Source organism: Phyllostomus hastatus, unplaced genomic scaffold (assembly GCF_019186645.2).
Source record: "Phyllostomus hastatus isolate PE091 unplaced genomic scaffold, TTU_PhHast_1.1 phas_scaffold_114, whole genome shotgun sequence".
NCBI lineage: Eukaryota > Metazoa > Chordata > Mammalia > Chiroptera > Phyllostomidae > Phyllostomus > Phyllostomus hastatus.
Window position 1 is genome coordinate 1,699,814 of NW_025334006.1, and position 21,910 is coordinate 1,721,723.

General features: G+C 49.8%; 1 protein-coding gene across 1 annotated transcript in view; it reads right to left on the minus strand.

Moving 5' to 3' along the window:
* The window catches only part of TBXAS1 (thromboxane A synthase 1), a 137,821-nt gene that overhangs the window by 40,327 nt on the left and 75,584 nt on the right, over positions 1-21,910 (minus strand). Inside the window, exons 6-9 of the mRNA XM_045855777.1 lie at positions 10,811-10,899; positions 9,011-9,159; positions 6,927-7,057; positions 2,431-2,742 (exon numbers count right to left, since the gene is read on the minus strand). Coding sequence (XP_045711733.1) covers positions 2,431-2,742; positions 6,927-7,057; positions 9,011-9,159; positions 10,811-10,899 — 681 coding nt within the window. The remainder of the gene's footprint in view (positions 1-2,430; positions 2,743-6,926; positions 7,058-9,010; positions 9,160-10,810; positions 10,900-21,910) is intronic.

A 21,910-nucleotide genomic window follows, 5' to 3' on the forward strand; every position in this document is an offset into this window, starting at 1 on the left:
GGTGAGGGGTGGTGTCTGTGAGAGCCTTTGACCGGAAGCCTAGGGACACTCCTGTGTCCTCCTGGGAGAGGACCGACCGGAGAGACGTGGTGCTGCTGGGGGGACGCATTCCAGACGCCATCATTGCTGCCGTCTAGTGCCCTGGAGGGCCTTCTCTGGAAGGGAGGTATTGCTTTAACAGACATAACTTCATATTTTTCTTTGTTCTTTTCTATTTTTTGTCTTTTTGATTTTTGCTTTTATTTTTCAGCTGGTGAGTGAGGGAGTTCCCTGGAGGTGTGCGGTGTACCTGGATGGCCATGACTTGCACCCGTGTGACTCGCTGTCACGTCTGCCGACTTCTGGGCACGCACCAGGGGCTTAAAGGGCTTTAGTCTGACCTGCCTTTGGTTTATTTAGGCCAATCTTTTTTGAGTTTTTAAATTTGATTTCAGAGAGAGAGGAAGGAGGAGAGATCGAGATCGATTTGCTGTTCCACTTATTTATGCACTCATTGGTTGATTCTTGTAGGTGCCCTGACCGGGGATTGAACCAGCAACCTTGGTGTATTGGGACGATGCTCCAACCAACTGAACTACCTGGCCAGGGCTATGAGACCAGTCTCTATTGCCTTCCCGGGACAGCAGCTAGAACCTCCTCTGGGAGGTGCTCTCCCAAGTTCTTGGCCATATAACAAGTGTGATAGACTCTGGGCGTCTGATTGATTGGCTCACGCCATTCCATGCCCCCCATCCCCCTGGTCACAATAGTTGCTTCAAGGGTGGGCAGTGATCTACGCATCCCTATCACAGTGAACCTCACACTTCTTGCTAAGAATTTGGGGCTACAGACACTCCTTGCTCCACTGATGATGAGCAAGGAAGCCTGTAGTCCAGGCGTTGTTGGCGGGCTGCTCGGGGCACAGCTGAGGACGGGGCCGGTACTACGGAAGCACGACCAGGAACTGGAGACCTAGGACCTCAGCCCATCACAGGCCTGGAAGAAGAGTTGCCTGAACCCTCATCTATCCCTGAGCTGCTCAATTATCTGTCCTAATAAGACCCACCTCCTTAAAATCCGTTTTATTTGGGGTTTTGTTACCTGCCCACAAATACATCCTAATAGGTGTGCCCTTCAGCTGCTGGTATTTCTCTTAAAGTATGTTCCCCAGTCCTCTTTGGCCCCTCCTCCTCCCCCTCAATTAAAAAAACCCCACACAACTATCAATGAAGTAGGTGGTGGGAGTGGGGAGTAGGGTGATTTGGATTCACAGCTTGTTGAGACTCCATGCCCAAAGAACATCGATTAATGGATCAATGTCAACCTGGAGGGAAGCCCTGTCCTGTTGAACATTTTAATCAATGACTTGGATGAAATAGGAGACATGCTTAGCAAGTCTCAGATGACACAAAGCTGGAGCAATTGCTAATATGACAGATGGCAGAATCAAGATTCAAAATTATTTTGACTGACTCTAGCGGTAATAAGGATAAATACAAATGCTTGCATCTAGGCTCAAAAAAAAAAACAAAAAAAACCCCCCTAAGCAGTGGATTGGGGAGGCCTGCCTTGGCAGTTGTCAGAACATTGTGGAAGTTGAGTGTGACCGTAAGTTCATGGTAAGCCAGGAGCTGAGGCACTTAGTGACACAGTTAATGCGCTGGGGAAGGAAGGCTCCCTTTGCATCTACTTCCCCGGTGGGATAAAGCAGTGGGATTTTCTGGGAAGCAGTTTTCAGCTCAATATATGAAAAGAATTCTAATAGTTCTGATAAGAGAACAGGCCACCCCCGAAAAATCGTGACTAGTGATTACATCGGAATGTCATACAAAGGATTCTATTACGGTGCTCTTCCTTTTAAAGCACAGATTTTTAAAAAAAAAAGATTTTCTTTAACAACTCATAAGTCAAAGCAATACACACATAAGCATCCAGACAAAAATGGCGTGACAACGTAGCCGAACTCGGCACCAGCGGCTCCGTCTCCCCCGACTGCACTTACAGCCCTCCTCCTCTGTGTCCCCGATCTTCCTCGTGCCCACTCGTGCCTTCCCACTCGGCTCCATCTTCTGACTCACACCTGCTGCCTGAGCACGGCAACCCCACAGTCCGAGCACTGGGGAACCACCCCTTTGACCCCGTTGCTGACCTTTGACCCCGACCCACGAGGACTTTGCGGCTTCCCTCTGCCAGGCCCGGAATCGTGGACTGCCCGAACACCGAGGGCACATGTGCAATTTTTCTTTTTCTTTATTTTTCTGTTGTTCTGGACACTCCACCTTTCTTGCTAACCCAGAGAGATGGAGAAGGTGGGCACTGGCCCTACTGCAACTTGTAACCTCAGAATGTGGTTTTAGCAAGGCAGTTACAAAAGTCAGTTTCACTTCCACAAACACAAAATCAATGGTCATGTCGATTTCACATGGGCCCCTGGGCACAGCTTGTACTCACATATTTCTCGTTGAAACGGTCCACCTCTCTGAGGAGCTTCTCTTGGCAGTCAGGGTGCGTGGCCAGCAGGTAGGTGGCGAAGGAGAGGGTGTTGGTGACGATCTCGTAGCCAGCGATGAGAAAGAGGAAGGACTGGCCCACGACCTCGTCCACAGTCAGAGGCTTGGACGGGAGCCTGGGTTGGTGTTTCTGGGAAGGATTCGCTGAGCATTCGTTGGAGAAGACTTCTCTGACGATGTCAAAGCTCTCCACACCCACGGAGGTGGGGGAATGCCGGGCATCCAGGACCAGTTGGAGGAAGTCTCTCCGCCTCTAAGGGACAAAAGAAGAAAATGCACATTTTGGCCCAGGATCACATGAGTGGGGTTTCTTGGAACACAAAAGAAGACGTGTACATGCAGCCTTTCAAGGGTAGAACAAGGATTCTCCTTGCGGGGTTATATGAGATGGCGAGAACCTGGGACGCCCCTGCACTAGTTCACAGGCTGGTGCAGCTAAGAGCAGACTATGATGCCATCAAAAAGGATGAGGCTGGTGTGGCTCCGTAGGTTGGAGCATTGTTACATAAACAGGAAGGTCATGAGTTCAGTTCCCAGTCAGGGCACATGCCTAGGCTGCGTGGGTTTCGTCCCTGGACAGGGTGCGTATGAGAGACAACAGATCAGTGTTTCTCTCTCACATCGATATTTCTCTCTCTCCCTCCCTTCCCCTCTCTCTAAAATCAAGGACCATGCCCTCAGGTGAGGGTGGGCTGATCAGAAAGATGTTAAGCTACTCTGGTGAGGAAAAAAGCAAGTTGCAGTACGATCTGCACAGTAGAATCTCATTTCTGTAAAAACAGTGAATGCACAAGGCACATAATTACATAAATTTGTCCATGCAGAGAAAATCTTTAGCAACATTCACACCCAACAGTTCACAGTGAGCTAGAAGAGACAGGAAAACCAGGGGGCTTTTATGTTTTACTTTATCCAGGTTTGTGCTGTTGGTAGGTTGGCTTTCCAACAATAAAACAATTAAAGCAGCATAGAGATTTAAGTCAAAGCACGTGCTCCGTCGCTCACTAGTGCACGGTTCAGGGCCTCTGTGGGCGGCCATGTTTTTCTTGAGCAGCAGGAAGTGAACAGACCCTTGACTGGGGGTGGGGGGAGGGGGAGGAGGAGGGAGGAACTTGCTTTGGTGAAGTTTTTCTTCATAGTCTCCAGCCTGCGTTTTGCATCCCTTAGCCTAGCCCCATTCTATTGGGTCTCTTTTTTTCTCAGTAATCCCCTACCCCATTTAAGTGGATAGCGCTGTCTTACCATTTTTCCTTCTCTTCCTTATCAGCAATTTGCATATTCTTTATATTTTCACTATCACTAATAGTAACCACAGAAGCGTTTACACACCGCTTTGGCCTTGAATAAGCATATCCCTGGCACCTCCTTTCTTTGAAAAGCTCTTTAATGTGATGAGTGACAAACAATATGTTACTCTTTTCTGAAGTTTATAGATAAAACAGCAAAAGGAGAGTATCAGAAGCACCAACAAAATATGATAATTTCAAAGCGAGTTACATGTGGCAGTATTTTCTCAGTTTATTGGCTTCTGGATTTTTATTACATGAATGCTCTCTGCCACACACCTCAGCACTTAATTCCATCCTTTGAGATTGTTGTTATTTCACGTGTGGTTGTGCTTTCCTTCTGTAAGAACAGAAGTGTCTCCGGGGCCGGACCCCAAGCCCCAGCACCACCCCAGGCCTGGTGTTGTGCTGAGCACCCGTTAGGGATGCAACAAATAATTCCACAGATAAAGATACAGCGCAGTCAATGCACCCCGAGGAGGGCCGTGTTGGGTGTGCTCACAACTACATGCCATTTGGGGCAGGAGCCTTGGATCATGAGCAGGAACCTTCGCAGCTCCTCTCCTTCCCAGGTGGGTGACCTTGGCAGAGAGCGGCAGGACTCACAGCTAAGTCTGGGCATCTAGAACCTTGAGAGTAAGGAGGCAGGGCCTTAGTGTCTGCCAGCCTGCTCAGGTTGGAATAGCCATGAGAATGGCTACCACTGGGCTACCTCTTTCTCTCCTGGCCCCGCTAATTCTGTTTTCCAAAAGGCGTCCTCAAGGGATGGCTAACCGTACCTTCCTTCCTGCTGCTTGGTCACCATTTGGGAGGCTGTGGTGGCCCCACTGCTAGCTCTGGTCCCGTGGGGCAAAGGCAGGGCGTAACGGCTTGCACGGCAGGTGATACCCCGCCGTTACTCCATGTCCTAGATGCGGACCAGGGGCCCCAGAACAACCACAGGACTCGGCTGGCGTGTCTGAAACTCCTTGGGGTGGGATACAGTTGTGTCCCTGTCCCCTAAAGCTGGCTCGCGGCTTTGCTGGAGTGGGGTGAGGGCGATGATAGCAGGGAAGGCACAAGCACACCCACACCGCTGGATTTTCCCAAGGGCAGAGCGCAGCTGGCATCCTTTCCTCTCCTCCTGGCCGAGGCAGGCTGCTGCAGGGCCATCGAGTCTTACACAAATCTGTCTGAACCTCCAGCTACAGAGGCCAGAAAGGGCTGCTCTCCAGAGAGGAGCATTAGCGCAGATGGCTTTCTTTTATTTGCACTGCATCACGGAGGCTGTTTGAACACTGCCCATTTAGGACCGAAACACTGCTGGTTTATGGTTATATCCAAGAAAAATACGCAGCCTGATAGATGTAGGTGTCTAATCCACCCATCGGCTAGAGCTTAGAAAAATATTTACCTTTTAACATCTGTGCCGCATTTTCCACTGCGCAAACACACATCTGCTTGATGGAATGTCTACAGAGTTTAGATGGGTTTAAAGCAAGTTTTCTTAGTAACCGTATAGCTCTGTCTTGACACAGGCAGTTCTGGATTTGTGGTTGGGAGGTTTTTTTCTCAGATCAAGTCATTGTTTGAAACACATTGCTCTCGAGTTTATAAAAGGAAAAGCTCGAGGCAATCGCAGTAATTGGATCTTTAATAACCCCTCACCTCTTAGTAAGCCATTCGGGGGCAACGGTCTTAGAATTTCAGGCTGGCTCGGCAGCCAGTGGGCTTTGGGTGGAGGTGGGGTTGCGGGGGCGGGGGGGCTGGGTGTGTGTGAGTGACCGCATGCTCACCAGGAAGCCCTTTATAAGCAGCGGTGAGGTTGGAAAACCAGCTTCCCTCCCTCTCCATCCCCAGGCTCCAGCCTCCCCTGGAGAAGCTGAACCCAGATGAGCGCTGTCTCTTCAGGCTGCAGAGCCTGGCCAGGGATACCCGTTCACTCCTTCTTCCCGCCCCTCAGGGGCATCGAGTTGAGCTGATGGTGCTGTGGGCCCAGGGGCTGTGAGCTTGTAAGCGCTTTCCCCATCTCCTGGCCCCGGGCACATTTGCTGCCCAGTCCCCCCCGGGGGACAGGCCTGGGCAGGGCGAGATGCTGCCACCCAAGCCTGCTGTGTGCAGCCGGCCAAGGCGGCCACAGTTGGACCTCATGTCTGTTCCTTGTCAGTCCCTCTGAGCCACCTGGCCTTTGAGGAAACCCTTTCAAAGCCACCCTGTGCCCAAGTCGATTCAGGATAAGGCATTTCGGCCGTGTTCTTTCTTTTAAGCAACTTTCTTGAATGACGTAGGACCCTTAAAGCATAACATTGTGTATGCACCCGCACATCCAATATCGAAATTAGTTTCCTTACCACTAAATGTTCCCACTGCCCTCCTCAGCCAAGTGCCATCAACAAATTCCTACTGTGTGCCAAGAACAGAAGTGTCTTCAGAGCAGGACCCTCTGCCCCAGCCCCAGCCCAGCCTGCTATTGTGCTGAGCACATGTTAGGTACGCAATGAATAATTCCACAGATAAAAGTGCAGCACAGTAAATGCATCCTGAGGAAGGCCGTGTTGGGTGCACTTCCAACTCCCTGCTGTCTGGGGCAGGAACCTGGCATCACAGCACAAGTCCGTAAGGAGAAAAGAAACCCCTAGGTTTCCAATGAGCAGGAAGGGGCCCCCAGCTTCAGATTTCGGAAGGTCATCTTCCAAGCTGAAAGGGAATGTGGGGTGGGTGACAGCTGCCTAAACTCCCTGATGTTGATACTGCTCATGTGGCAAAGCGCCACCGTGTTTCGGTGTAAGGAGTACGCCTGATGAAAAGCACACATGGGCACAGTGACCCAGAGAATTCTTTCCACTGTGGGTACAGCCTGTGAGGGGGTGACCCCTGAAGTAGGTCGTGGCCGTGGCTCTGCAGGGGAGCTTTAAGTCTGCTGACCTCAGAGTGCGGGCAGATTGCTCTGGGCTGCTCCATGCCCTGCTTCCCACCTGCCCTTGCTCTCTCCTTCTTGTTTGCCCCTCATCAGCCTTTGTCCTTTCCTTCTCCCGCCCCTGGAAAGCTCTAGACCGAGACAGGACACCGTGGTGTGGTGGGCGGAACTGGGAGGGAAGAGGGAGAAAAGAGACGGCCATGCCAAATTAGGCTCCATTCCGTTCTGAAGCCGTGTCCCATTAAAACACGTTACCTCTTCTGCCGCTTGCCGGTCCCTCAAGGCAATCACGTTCCTAATGAGTTTGTTAAAAAAGCCGTTCAGTTCATCTCGGTTCTTATTGGGCAAAATCCGGGCCAGTGGGACCATTATGGATGGAAATGATACTTGAAAGAGAAAAACAAAAATGGCATTGAAAAGGGGGAGGTAATACACCAAGGCTATTAGATGCCTGTTGCCGGGAAGCAAGCGCTGGCCTTGAATCGGAGTCACGTGGAGGCCTGTCTTCCCCTGCGCGTTGCCGCTCCTCAGAGCAGGGGTTGCATCTCACTCCACCTCTGCCCCCTCGCCGTTCCTCGCACACTGTAAGCACTCAGCACACATTCATGCAGCTGAATCCTCCTTCCATTGGCCCTTCAGAAGCCAATCTCATGCTTATACATTAATTTCCCAGGTCCAAGATAGGAGGACCTTTTGTATTGCACCAAGAAAGAATAGATCACAGGCCCTGTTTCAAGTCTTAGCAGGTGGTGGAAGCTGATCTGCTTTCTTAACTTTCTGGTCATTTGCATTTTTTTCCCACTGGGTAATTGTCCTCAGAGCTACCACCTGATCGTCCCTAAGAGCTGCTGCTACAGCTGCTGACAAGGATGCTGGCCCCATCCCCTGTGGTGGCCTTCCTTGCTACACTGTGTGCAGCGTGGGCCATTGCTGCTCTGTGCTCAGGACAGGGCTACCTGAGTCAGGGACACTTGTCATCTCCTGGGGGTGACAGGGAGCTGGCTCAGCTCAGCTCAGCTTCTCAGCATTCACCGTGGGCCTGCTGGGCGAGGGCATTGTGCAGAGGCCGGGTTGGGGAGGGCAGTCTGGACCCGCAAGTTCTCAGAGTGCTCTGCCCATTTTCAAGAGCCAGGGCCTGAGCCCGTGTGGCCAGGCAGGCAGGGAGGCAGGTTCAGATGACAGAGAGCAGGGTGGCAGCTGCCTGGGACTATGGAACCACCACCCTGGGGTTGATGGCAAGAGGGGCCGGCTCAGCTAGAGCAGCTCCCTGGGATGGAGGGGTTGGGGCCAAGGAGGGGCTGCTAGACCCGCTTTGTGACTCCCGCTACGGTTTTGGTACTGAACAGGTGGAGAGGACAGGGGCTTCCACAGACATTAACTCAGAAACGGAAGTGAAACTGACCAAGGAATGAATGGAATTTACTGGCCCAGCAAAAGATTAGAAATTATGGCAATAATTAATCACAGTGAAAACGACACTTCAGCCCTGGCTGGTGTAGCTCAGTTGATGGAGCACGGGCTTGCGACCCAAAGGGTCACCTGTTTGATTCCCAGTCAGGGCACATGCCTGGGTTGTGGGCCATGTCCCCAGTAGGAAGTGTGTGTGAGGCAACCACCCATGCATGTTTCTCTCTCTCTTTCTTTTTCCTTCCCTTCCCCTCTCTCTAAAAATAAATAAATAAAGTCTAAAAAAAAACAAAAACAAACCAAACCCTGACACTTCAGTGCTTCCATAAAAGTGAGAAGATACTGGAATGGGCCGAAGGATAAAAACTCACTGTTAAAATTAAAGTAAATTGACCCGTCTCCACAGCATGAGGTAACCTGCTAGTCGCCCATCACACATGCCGCCTAGTTCACCGTGCGCTGGGCCTCGGGCAGAGAAGTCTTCTGCAGAGGACTTTGCTGGTGGGGAGAAATATGGCCCAGAAAGGCCATGGGATCCAGCCTGGGCTGTGCCTTCCTAAGCCCTGATTTTCCCATCTGTGTAATGGGGATAAGAGAACCTTCCTAACAGGGTGAATACAAGCTCTAACTGAGGCAATGCGTGCAAAACTCTCAGCAGCCGGCTTGGCTGCTGTTCTCCCTGCGGCGGGGGAGAGAGACGCCAGGGCCGCCCGTGGTGTGAGAAGTGGCCCAGGCTGGTGACAGGAAGAGGCTGGGTGGCTCTGGGAAGACAAGGCCTCTGCAGGGCAGACTTCTGGAGCTGCCCTCCTCACCCCGAGTGCTCCTTTCTAGCGGCAGAGGCTGGGTCCCGAGAGCCTCCCACGTGTCCCAGGGGCTGCCCTCCTGGGAGTAGCCCAGTGCCAGCCGCCGCCCTCGGCAGGAGCTGTACGTACAGATTAGCGCCAGGAGAGGTCTGGGGAGCGAGGAGGCAAAGAAGCGCCTGCAGTGCTCCACAAAGGGGTCCCCCGGAGACTTCTGCGAGTCCACCTGGGTGCCGAAGGCGACGCTGGCCACCACGTCTGTGCTGTAGCAGCTGTAACACCTGTGGGAGAGGAAGAAGTCATTTGAACTTCGAAAGGACGCTGCCATCGGCCCACCCACCACATCCCTGAACAGGCAGGACCCCTCCTCCATTGCCCACCTGCTCAGGGTGCGGGGGTGGGGAAAAGGGGCCGGGATTAGCCCCTCTGGGCAGTGACGGCAGCAGCGGGACACCAGAGGGGACATAGAACATCGCTGGGAGCTGATCATGAGAAATGGGGGCAGGGCGGCAGGCAGCTGTAACCAACCAGACACAGTCCAACACCAAAACGAATTTCCCTCCATGACGGAGGGAAGACAGCGGACCCAAAGCCTAGGCATGTCGCCCCAAAGCTGTCGCCCCAGAGCCAGAAGCTAATGCTTCATCCATACACAGTGACTCGTGATGGATGAATTAGCCACCTGGTGGTCTAGGTGTGTCAGCTTTGTGCCCCGCTCCCTCCTCAGGGGATCGCCGTTTCCGTAAGAGCAGCAAGCAAGACACCAGGGCCCTCCTCCCTCAAATAAACGCAGGGAACGCTGGGGACAGCTTCACGGGCGTATGTCGTGGTATTACCGAGAACTCACGCTGCGTTCAGAAACACACGGGGGGAAATTGTGTGCCAGGAAGGAGAGAAAAGCGAACCCCTTGGGTTCTAGGGAACCTGCCCCCGCATGGCCATTTTAAACTAGAATGAAGTCTTTTTTTTTTAATCTCCTAAAAGTCAGGTTATTTCTAGAAGGGCTAACAACTGGGTACTTGTATCCTTTCATAATTAAAAGGACTGTTTTTTGGTGATGTGATGTAGGCACACACGTAGTTTCTCCTCCTCCCCATACATTCTAGAACCAACAACTTCTCAAGAGGGACAAGTGACATTTCCAGATGACTTGTTTTATTTCGACCGCCTTTGATTGAAAACATTCCTACAATTGATTACACATCTCCCTGCTATTGCAGAAACCGTTTGACGACGGAACATGATTGCATCTGATCCTAATGGTGGGAGATTTAAGGGTTTTAAATCCACTTTTATTGCTGCTCTGTCCATCTATTTCATCTTTGGCCAGTGCGTGAGCCGCAGGACCGGAGAGAATGTGTACAAGAGAGACTTTTCTAAACAACATGGTACAATTTAAATGCTGGCGATGATCATGGTATTATTTTATTAGCAATGGTAATAAGAACAAGTCAGCCTCTGGCTTATCCGCCACCCCAGCCTCACCCCGTAATCTGCCATAACTAAGCCCAGGACACCTGGGAGAGAAGCCAGATCATCTGTCATTCATGTTCGGTGGCCACTGCTAAGTCCTGGCTTCTAGGTAGGGGAGCACCCCAAGTTTTCTGGAAGTAGAAATCCTTAGAGTTGTCTCAGAACCCTGTCCTTCCTGCCCATTCCTGGGTCCGCAGAGGGCAGGGGGCGAGCCCACCCACAAACCACCGCCCGCCCAAGGCTTCCCTTGACCCACTGCGTCTCCCTGGGCTGTGTTCACATTTGCTCCCCACTTTATATGAGTTTCATTTCTACGTATTAGTCAGTCCACCTATGCTTTCATGAGCATCTAGAATTTCCATAGTGTGCCGGCCCCGAGGTAATTGTCCAGCAATTACGTGCAGTTACGAGAAGCAGCAATTCAAAAACACGATTTCTCATCTGTCATGTAGCGCTTACCTCTGGATGTCGAAAGCGTCCCCAGATTCTGCGTAGCGTTTTAAGTGAGCCAGGAGAAGGTCGCAGGCTTGGCTGATGAGGGGTGTCACCTGGTAGCAGATAACAAAGTTGTAATTAGGACACCGTGCAGGGGGCTTACCCAAATTAGCTGCAGATAAAGAAGTTATGTGTGGTGCTTCCTGCAACATGGGCGCTGTTTTGAAGGTAACTTCTTTGCAGCAAAGATGCAAGAGGAAGGGATAAAATTCATGAAATATCATGAAATATTTTAGCTTAAGCAATCTGTTTTTTTTTGAAGCAAAAAGAAGAAAGGACTTAGAGTAAATACTGTGAAATAATTATGAAAATGATCATGAAGTGCTTAGAGAGAAATGACAATCTGTACTCGGTTTCATGACATTTGCTTAGCATTAGAGAGTAAATAGACCGCAATCCATATGTACCGTCCCTGGAATTAGCCCAAATCCGTGTTTACTTGGTTTCAATTAGACTCGAGATCTTCCACTAAAGTATAGAATCTTAGTGGCCAACGAAGCCGCAGGTTCCCCCTTTCAGTCCTTCTTGTTCAATACAAAAGCCACTCGTAGAGCATGTCTGGTGGACGGCTATTCATTTCCGCTTAAATTGCTTAAACCCTCCAATACAGGGGAAGTCTTGACTTCACGAGGCCTTTTATGCCCACATAGGACAGTTGCTGAATTGCTTTGTTTACTAGTAAAATATTTTTATTATGGAAAAGTTCTAACACAGAGAGAGAGAGAATGGTGACATGAACATTCATGTAACTAATAATCCAGTTCCAACAAATCTAGATCTCGCTTTTGGCTGCCCGCCACTCGGACCCCAGCAGGCCGGCTTGAGTGGGTGGGGTTCCTTGCAGAGGCTGATGGGCACCCACGTGACCTTTCCTTCTCTCCCGTTTGGTGAGCCAAGGGGGAAACACTGGAAGCAATCACTGCATCCAGTGCGCGTTCTAGAATGCCATCACAGGGAAAGCAGCAGGCTGTGACACATTGTTCTAAGAACTTCTCCTGGAAAACGTATTTTGAAATGTTGTTTATGTTTAGATTTTACCTTTTGGACACAAAAATGTAAGTTCTTCCAGGTACGGGAGATTTTTTTTGCCCATTTTTGTATATTCAGTACCTAGAGCAGTGCCTGGCACATAGTAACTGTTTGTTGAATGAATCAATGAATCAATCAATGAATGGGTTTTAATGATTACCTAAGACCCATTCTTTGCTGATAAAGCCTGGAGGCATTGGGAAAAGTTCTAAAAATGTTATCTGTTTATTAGAAGGCATGTTGTCATATTTGAGGCAAAATCTGACTTTCTCTCTCCCTCTCCCCCTCTCTCTCTTCCCCTCCCTCCGTCTCTCTCAATGTCACTCTGGAGAGGCAGCTGCATAAATGGAACACAGCAACCCCATAAATCGTAAATAGATCATTTCCTTGTACATCAATCACAAAGTCGAGTTATGTTGACTTTTTTAGAAGATACATAGCACAGGTAAATATTGAGGTTTGGGTCAATGAAAACCACAGGGTCTTTTTCCTTGAATCACCACCATGTGCAATTGATTCTTTTGACCCTTTAGGGTCCATTCATTTGAAAGGGTTTACTTTTACTTTACGTACATTGTTACAAAAAGTTGTCCTACTGTGTGTTCTGAGTGGAACAATCTCTCTTTCTCTCTCTTTTTTTAATCGATGCCAGAGAGAGGGGAAGGGAGGGAGAAAGAAAGGGAAAGAAACATCAGCGTGAGAGAGAAACATCGATTGGCTGCCTCTTGCATGCGCCCCAGAATGAGCCCACAACCCAGGCATGTGCTGGACCGGGAATCAAACCCTCAACTTTTGGTCTGTAAGAGGAAGCCCAGCCAGGTGAGCCACAGCGGCTAGGGCACTGAGTGGAAGGATCTCTTAACTTCCCTAAGACACTGAGGTGATTGGAGAAGTCTGGCAGAGTGGGGCAGACTGGGGGGTTGCCGGCCAAGGTTCGAGGGACATGTGGCTCTGTGGGACCCCTCCCTCCCACAGCTCTCTCCAAGCCAGCCCCACGTGCTCGGGACTCCAGGAAAGAACAGCGTCACCAGGGGCCCAGCTGCTTGCTGAGCCAGCCTTCTGTGAAGGAGCCGGTCCCGAGCAGCCAGCGGGCATCCCTGCCGTGTGGGAGTGAGCGAGCTGCGGCCTGAGCTCCGGGCTGCGTGCGTTCCCAGGGCCGAGACGGCGGCTGGGCAGCACCTGTGGGCAGCGGAGCCGAACACACCCGCACACCCCAAAGAGAGGCAGCAAAGCCTCTGAGGCCCTCCCCTGTTGCAGAGACTTGAGGGAGTATCTGGAGAAGGAAATCCTGGAAAAAAGGATTTTCTGCTCAGGAAGCCATGCGAGCTTAGAGCACTGGGTTGCTTGTGCTAAGGGTGGGCAGGCTGAAGGGTGAACTCACTCTTTCCAACCTTATCTCCTGCAACGTGGCTACTTGAACTTCGGTAAGTGTGTCTTCTAAGCCTTCATCAGGGTCAGCCTCGGAGCCTGAGCCTGTCCACTGGCCGCTGCTTCAGGTGGCCACAGAGTTGGTGATCACCACCGTCTCTGGCTCTTTGGCCAGCTGGGCGTGAACCTAAGTACATTTTCAGCCAGGCAGCATCTTACCAGTACATGAGCGGCGGGAAGACTTTGTCGAATGATTTGCTGAAACAGAAGTGTACTTTCCCTTAGCTACCTGTCCTGCAGTGCACTCAAAAAAAAAAAATAAGGATGACTGTTCTGATTTATGCTCAGTAATCCTGACAGACTCTTCCTGGCTACTGGATTCTTTTCTAAATGCTTCCAAACTGTCGATTTAACACTCCATCGGCACAGGAGTGTGTGTGGAGGGTCGCCACGCTCCAGAAGCCCCAGACCGCCTCAGCGTTTGGCGGCCTCTGGGCCAGGTAATCTGCATTTCCCTGACTGGCTTCCCTGGCTACGGTCCTTCCATTATTTTAATAAACGGAGGGGTCCAAGGGAACTCTGTTCCAGTAAAATCCCGTAGACAAAAATTTCTTTCGGATTTAGTTTAGAGGAAGAGTCACATGGTAAAAAGAAAACCACTGTTTAAAGGAAGTCTTTTTAGCTGTCAGGCTTGAAGCTTTCTTAATGTACCAAAACGGGATGCAACATAAAATTTGATTCACGTACAACTCTTCAGGAGCATGCTCTGTGTGGAAAGAGGGGTTCACCCAAACGGCATCTAATCATGTGCCTGGGCCGTGCAAAGGGGGGCGGGCCAGCTGCCCACCAGCAGTGTCTCCACGTGCTTGCGACTAGGATTCTTTGTTGCCGGCTGGCGTGATTGTAATTTTCTACCACACTCTGCCTGCTGTCTGCCAAGCGGAATGGGTAATGACATTTTCAGCTGGGTTCGCGTGATGTAAGATGGGGCATGTAATAGAAAAAATGCTCTAAAAAGCAATGCAGGGAAAATATATAAGACAGGAGAGGGCTGGCCAATAGCCCTCACCTCCGGTGTTCTTCCGCGCATTATTCACGAGCAGTTGCGGAGTATTTACCCTTCCACGAGCTGCATGCAAACTTGGGCTTGCAGTCACCTTTGTACCGCCCACAAGCCCGCGGTTTCCCCCTTATCTGCAGACCAGCAGACACAGGCGGCTGGTGCACACTCGTGCACAGAGGAACACAATGGTATCATCACACACATCTCAACAACAGACTCTCATTTGGTTGTTAACGGTTCATCGTTGGAGTGTAAAGAGTGATTTCTATTTTTGGGTTTTTCAGATTTTCCACAATGCACCTATGTTGCACATACAATCAGCTGAAATATTAATGTGATCAGGCTTTTAAAGAATGACTTCTTCTTGGGGGGTACAGTCCAGGAGCCAGACCTGTGGAGAAAGCCGCTGATTTTGCTTTTGTTACCTCTCACACTGGTGATCTTCGTTACAGATGATGCCAAGTGTTCGACTGGTCAGCTGTTTGGTGAAATAAGGAGAAAGTACCCTCCCCAGCCTGGGAAAAAAATTGCCCACGTCCTTGCTAACCTGGAGTTTATACCATCTCACTAAAGCGGCCCAGGTGAAAACAAAACGGACAGAATGTTTCCTGACTGTGTCTGAGGAATTCTGAGTCCAGGTGAAGACGGAGGGCAACAGTTAATTCAAGAAGCCGGAGAGGGTCTTCCGAGTGGGCAACAGAGACAGTTTAGGGGGTGATGACGCAGAAGGGCTGTGAAATTCTCCTGCTCAAAGGCTTTCTTCTCTCCTTTCAGGCAACCCCCCGACTTCCATCGCTGCAGTTTCCTCCTCGAGGGTAAGACTTTGACCTTGTTAAATGCACTTGGCCCCGGGGAGAGCACACACTGAAAGCCACCTCCAAGTCTTGGGTTTCCTCTCCTTGGCACTCCTTCGCCGTGTTAGACCTAACTTCACCCAATCTGTTTCCTCATCTGCAAAATGGGAGTAATAATGACTCCCCTGAAGAGTAGTGGCAAACTTTAGAAAAAGAATATGCAAAAGGCTGAGCACTGGAGGCAGGGAGAGATCCAAGCTCGGTGGCTGTCCCCTGGGGCACGCCCATGCTCCCAGACCGCTCTGGTGGCTGGGCGTCATTCTCTCTTCCTTTATTCCAGACTGATGACACCCTCGGGGGATGACACCTGTGGGGTCCACAGGTTCTTGCCTCGCCGTGTTACCATCACTCCTTTCCTGCATGTGTCTCTTCATCTTTATTTCCCCAGGGACCACTCCGGTTCAGGCTTTGTCACCTGTCGCCTGGAATGTGATTGTCATCCTGCTTCTTTAGAACAGTGACAATTATCTTGAGCACATGTGTCGTCTTTGTGCCTCGTACAGTGCCTGGCACGTAGGTGTATGAAAAATTTCTTTCAAAGGGACCTCCTGGACTCGTTGACGCCTGTCTTTTCACTCTCTAATCCATCCTGTGCGTGGTCACCAGACCGGCCTTCTAAACATGCTTGTTGTCTGAGCGATGTTCTGCTGAAACCCTCCGGGGATTCCGCATGGACTGCAGGACACAGAAAGCCCATTATGAACCGAATCGTGCCAACAGTCACGTGAGTAAACTCAGAGGCCCTTCTTCCAACAGGCAAGCCTTCCTACGAGGCCGCAGCCGGTGGCCTGGCTGCACGGGGAGACCCTGAGATGGGCAGCCAGCTCAGCCGTGCCCATGTTCCTGACCCACAGAAACGATGGACTAGTAAAGGTTTGTTTGTTGCTCCAAGCTGCTGAGTTTGGGGGCCATTTGTTACATGGCAGTAGAGAACTAATTCTCTCTCACTGTCAGTGCCTCGTGGCAACTCTTAATATGTTGTCATGTATTGTTGAAGTGCTCGGTATTTGTTCTCTCAGGAATGCACACAGTGCAACACACTCGGTTGATTCTCTAGAAATATCTATGGGATGACTGACTGCCTGAAGGCCCCCAGGGCCCGGACATAGAAAGTATCCAAGAAATGTGAACACACTGTGGTGCCCTTCACGGGGACGTGGAGCAGGTTCCCAGCAACGGGTCCTGAGTGGAGACCGAGACCCGTGGGGGTTCCACCTCTTCCTCTGGGCACGTCGTGTGACTCTCTGAACTTGGGTCCTCGCCTCCAAATGTGGGGCTATTTGCAATGAGTTATGCAATGCTTTTCCGTGGACATTCTGAGATCCCAAGAGGTCACTAAACACCAGGCAGAGACAGCTGCTTGGGAACCAGGGACAGAACAGGTGACTTCCTAGGTCAAGGCAGTCACGGCTGGATCGCTGGGCCCGTCTACCTGCTCCAGCACGTGACATCCCCCAAAAAGCCTTCCGGTGTCTGTTTGATTTCAGAATGACAAAAAGGCCTAAAAGGCAGACTCTGGTTATTTTTATGCTCAAGTAATTTAGCCACAGCGAGAGAACAGCAGCTCCTCTGGCTCCTGGCTCATTGCCCTTGTCTCCAACATCAGGACGCACACTCCTTTTGCTGCTTAGTTAATGCATGCCTGGGTTATAATTTCACTCAATCCAGTTCTGATGCCATGAGCTTGAAAAACAAACACCATCAAGCCTTTGGAGCCCCGGGAAGGTGGGAGAATGGACACAGGGTGGCCACCAGGGGAGAAACACTTCCTGAGTGGGGGAGGGAAGGGGAGGGTCTCTTCTGTGTCACTTGGTCATTCTAAGCTGAAATAACCCCACACATTAATGGTGTGGGAGCTGGGTGGCTTCTTCGTCACACAGGAAAAAAGATTCAGAAAAGGTCCCCAGTGGAGGCCACCACCCTGAGATCAAAACTTGGCTCCTGGGAGTCACACCCTCAGGGTCACGGAAAAGTGGAGACATCAGAGGTATGACATGAGTTTTTTCTCATCTGCTCAAGTGTTCGCCCCACGGGCTGTGGGGACATCTGGCATCTTGGGGGCTAAATGGCTGATTGGAACCCTTTTTCCTCAGAATTCCACTTTCAAGAATATTAATAGCGCCTCACCCTCCAATGAGGTTGGTCCCAAGCCCTCCCCGACCAGCGGCACAGAAGGACGAATTCCACCTACTTTTCCAGTTCGTTCTTGCTAAGTCCTTCCACGGACTCTGTGCTCCAGCCAGTCCATGCTCCCTGTTGCCCGAACACACCTTGTGCTTTTTTGTCCAGATGCCTTTGTTCCTGCAGCTCCCTCCACCGGCCACACGCCTTCTCCCTCTGTCAAAACTCAGCAAAATCTGCAGGGCTCAGGCACAGCGCTACCCACCCTCGCCCCCCAGAGCGGTCCCTGAGGCTTGCAAGAGGATGTGAGCTGTGGCCGTCTCCTCCTACTTGGATGTAATGTGGGAATATGTGCACCTTGTTGTCCTTCTAGATTATAAACCCCTTCAAGACGGGAACAAATAAGTATTGGTTGAATTTTATGAATTTAGTGCTTCATTCCACTAGGCACTCTTGGGCCTGTGGGCAACGCTGTTTTGGAACTGATAGCAGAGGGTGATTTTCTAAGTAAATAAAGATCAGCTCAGAGGGATGGGATATGCTATCAAACCATGTTGTTGATTTAAAAAAAATAGAAAAGTTAATACCCCAAAGTGCTCTAAACTGGTGACTAACGAATGTAAAATTAATACTGCTTAGCAAAACTCACCACCTCCTTCTGCCACCCAGGTATTAAAAACAACCGTGACTTATTTTTATGCAAAATTTCCTGCTGATATATATCAATTTCTAGCCATCTAGGTGAATAATCAAGTGTCATTTCTAATAAGTCAGTGGCTCCTGTCAAGAGTTTGACCAATTAGAACTCACCCCAGGAGGAGGTGGCTACTGGCGTTGCCAGGCAACAGCCAAGCTGGGAGGCACATTGAGATGCTCTTAGACTTAACCAGCGGCAAGTCAGAGTGACATTATAGTTCTGGCAAAGGAGAGTCAAATTATAACCCAGGATGGGGTACCCACGATGAGGAGTGTGTTTTCTTTTAAATGCAAATGGAAAAGGAACACTTTAACCAGAATTTAAACAGTCCATCATTATATCGATTTTAATTAGGAGATTAGGTGTCAGTGGAATATAACTGTGTCGCAGGATAACGGTCTCTGGCTGCTAGATAAATACCCACACATTCTGGAAAATGGGCAACTGGTCAGGCAGGGACAATGTATTTTTGGATTGCAAAGTATTTATCACTGCGGCCACACTTGGTTATAATGACTTTCATTTTTATTGCTTGGAAAGATGAAGAAACAGAAGCAAATATTACAAATAGACTGCTGGAGGCTGGTGCAGCCAAGAGAAAGCGGCTTGTTCTAACATAATTGGAAGGCTGGGTTCTGCTTAGAAGCCCTTGTGCGTGATTGTCTGAAAGTTTGCAGTGGAAATTCAAAGGCCAAACAAAACCATGATGATGACTGTAATTCTGCAAAGACTTTTGCACTGAAATGGTTGTGGCTGTGCACTTCCTCACAGGCTGGCTGTATCAACTTTATTTTTTAAAGACTGCAGGCATACTGGGGTAATACGTCTTCTCCAACGCAAGACAGCCCTAGAGGGAATAATAACCACATCTGCCTCTGCCTTTAAGACTCGTACATTATTGACCGTGCCTTCCCGACAGGAAACATCTGGGTGGAAGTGAAAAATTAGGCATCAGGCTGAATTCTCGGTGACTGTGAGAGATACCAGCCTTCCCTGTTGGTCTGCCTTTTCTTTTTTCTTTTTTTTTTAAGAGAAGGAAGAGAAACATCATGTGTAGTTGCCTCTCCTGTGGCCCACGCTGGGGACCTGGCCTGCAACCCAGACATGTGCCCCAACCGGGAATCGAACCAGCGACCCTTTGGTTCACAGTCCACACTCAACCCACTGAGCCACACCAGCCAGGGGTGACGTTTCTTTAACTGAGTTGCCAAGCACAGACATAGGGTTGGCTCATTTCCTCTTGAGTAACACAGACACACGTAGCATGAGGCTCTGGTGTATGAAGTTGCCAGTTCTCATATGTATCTGCTCAGTGGGTCGCCACCAGCTTAGTCATGTGGGTGAATGAGAAAATGTCCATCACATCTATGGGGCTTTGAGGACCAAGAATATGCCAGCCGCCATAGTGGGTTGGGTCCATGGTCCATCCGCTTTGGTGCTTGGTGATGTCCGCTCAAGAAGCACTTGAAGATGGAGTTGCCCATGAACTCTACCTCCAAAGACATAGCGCCCAATGGCCTCCTTTCTCCCAACAGCCCACTGTGATGCTGACTACCCCTGTTTTCACTTCCTGCAAACTCACTTGAGCCCAGCATGAACAAAGGTACACAGACTTCCCTACTGCAGGTCCCTCCAAGCCCTGAATGTGTTAAGGTACTTGGTGAATCTCTAAGAAGAAGGTTTGCAATATTTTACTGAATTGTATGACCATGGGGCCTCTTCGGCCCTCAGTGATTTCAAATCCTTTCCCTCCGTAGTAATCCCTAGCTTGAAGTTCACCGTCATGTAAGTCAAGTCTAAATGCTTTTCTCCTCGATGCATTATTTTATTCTTGCTTACACTGAAGGGTTAGCTGCCACTTTTGTGCTGACGTGAGCAACCTTAGAACACAGTCTTAGCAACTTATTCCAATTGATTTAATATTTTCCGACACAGAGGAGCTTAGAGGAATAGACAAATGTATAGATTTCGCGGTGTCCTCCCTCCTTCAGATGAGTTATAAAATTTAAAAATATTAGTGCAAACTTGAGTCCCCAGGGAATCCTATGACTTATATTCCCCTCAGAGAAGAATTAAATTAGCCCCAGTTTTTTCCCCCCTGAAGTTAAATCTATTTACTTCCTGAGCCATAAGAAAGTTTTACACAATCCCAGGGTTACTCATGAACAGTCTTCGGTAAAGAATCTAGGAAAAGACTCTAAAAATCTAAGTAAATCCACCAGTTTCCCCTTTAAAAAAATGAATCCTTTAGGGGACAGGGTGAAAACTCTGGCAGGTTAATCTGGCAAAATTTTTGCTGGTAAAACGGTCAGTCTTCCCCCCCCCCCAAGCCCTGCTCAGTCCCCCTTCAACTCGTTTGTCAGTAACTCGTCTGTCACCGGCTGTGACTTCGGTGTTCTCCTCTTCCGAACATTCAGTCAAATGTCCACTGGCTCTCTTGCTCCATAAATACCATCCCCACTACAACTTATGCCAAAAACCAATTTTATTTTAAATAAAAACATGGATTCATGATATAGTGCTGATTCTCAGGTAACTTTCAAGCGCTGTCGATCGAGGCAGCCTAATACCCACACAGGTAAAGCCAGTGGTGCCTTTGGAAGGTTCGGGACTATCACCGACTTGGGCACAGGAAAGGGCCCAGCCCGCCGCGGCCCTACAGGACAAAAGCCTCCGACGTCCAAGGGAAAACAAGCCTGGATTCCAAGAAGGAGCTCTGAAGTTTGATAACAAGGGTCCAACAGCTAGTTACGGATTCAGAAGGGACTGGGGATACTGGCAATTCAAAGTTATTTCCAGGAAAACTGACTCGGGAACAGCAACTGAGTGAAGTGCAGCCTCCTGTCGGTTCCTGGAGCTTCTCCCGCTGTCCGTGCCTCCTCCACCCCCCACCCCCGGGCCTCATTCTCTCCCTGTCTTCGTGACCCGCTTTTTCTATTTTCACATGCATAGCGGTGACTCTCTAAAGAGGAAGCCAACCATTGGTTGTATCCTTGTATTTAATTTTTCCTTGATAAAATCATTTCTCTTTTATCTTAGTCTTAACACATAGCCCTCTATAGAAAGCTTCCTTGTTCTTTGATTCTTCTTTTAAAAACCCTCACCCAAGGATATGTCTACTGATTTTAGAGAGAAAGGAAGGGAGGAGGGAGAGGAGAGGGAGGGAAAGAGGCATGTGTGTGAGAGAGAAACTTCCAATTAGTTGCCTCCCATTCGTGCCCAACTGGGGATTGAACCTGCAACCTAGGTATTTGCCCTGACCAGGATCGAATCTGTGAATTTTGGGTGCATAGGGATGACGCTCTAACCAACTGAGCCACCTTGACCAGGGTGGTTCTTTGATTCTTCATCTATACATTCACTCATTCACTCAGCATACCATTACTGAGTGCCCATATGTACCTAGCGCTGTGCAGTTAACAAGAAAGAAAAAAGAATGTTAGCTGGTGATGGTGCTGCAGAGAAAAATACAGCAGGGCAGGGGCTCGGGGTTCTGCAGCCCAGACCCCAAGGGCCTGGAGAAACCGTGGGTCTGAGAAGGTCAGGCTGGGGACCCAGAGGCAGATGTAACACCAAGGCTTTCCACTCTGGCCCCTACACAAACCTTCCCTTAGAGATGCTCATTCTGCAGGCCCTAGAATTACATAATTCTTTTTAAAGATTTTATTTATTTATTTTTAGACAGAGGGGAAGGGAGAGAGGGAGAGAAACACCAATATGTGGTTGCCTCTCGGGTGCCCCTTACTGGGGACCTAGCCCACAACCTAGGCATGTGCCCCAGACTGGGGATCGATCTGGTGACACTTTGGTTCGCAGGCCAGTGCTCAGTTCACTGAGCCACACCAGCCAGGGCTAGAATTACGTATTTTTAACAAGGGTCCTAGGTGATTCTGGGGCTGCCGTTGGTCACAAGCCCTTGGTTTGAGAACCTG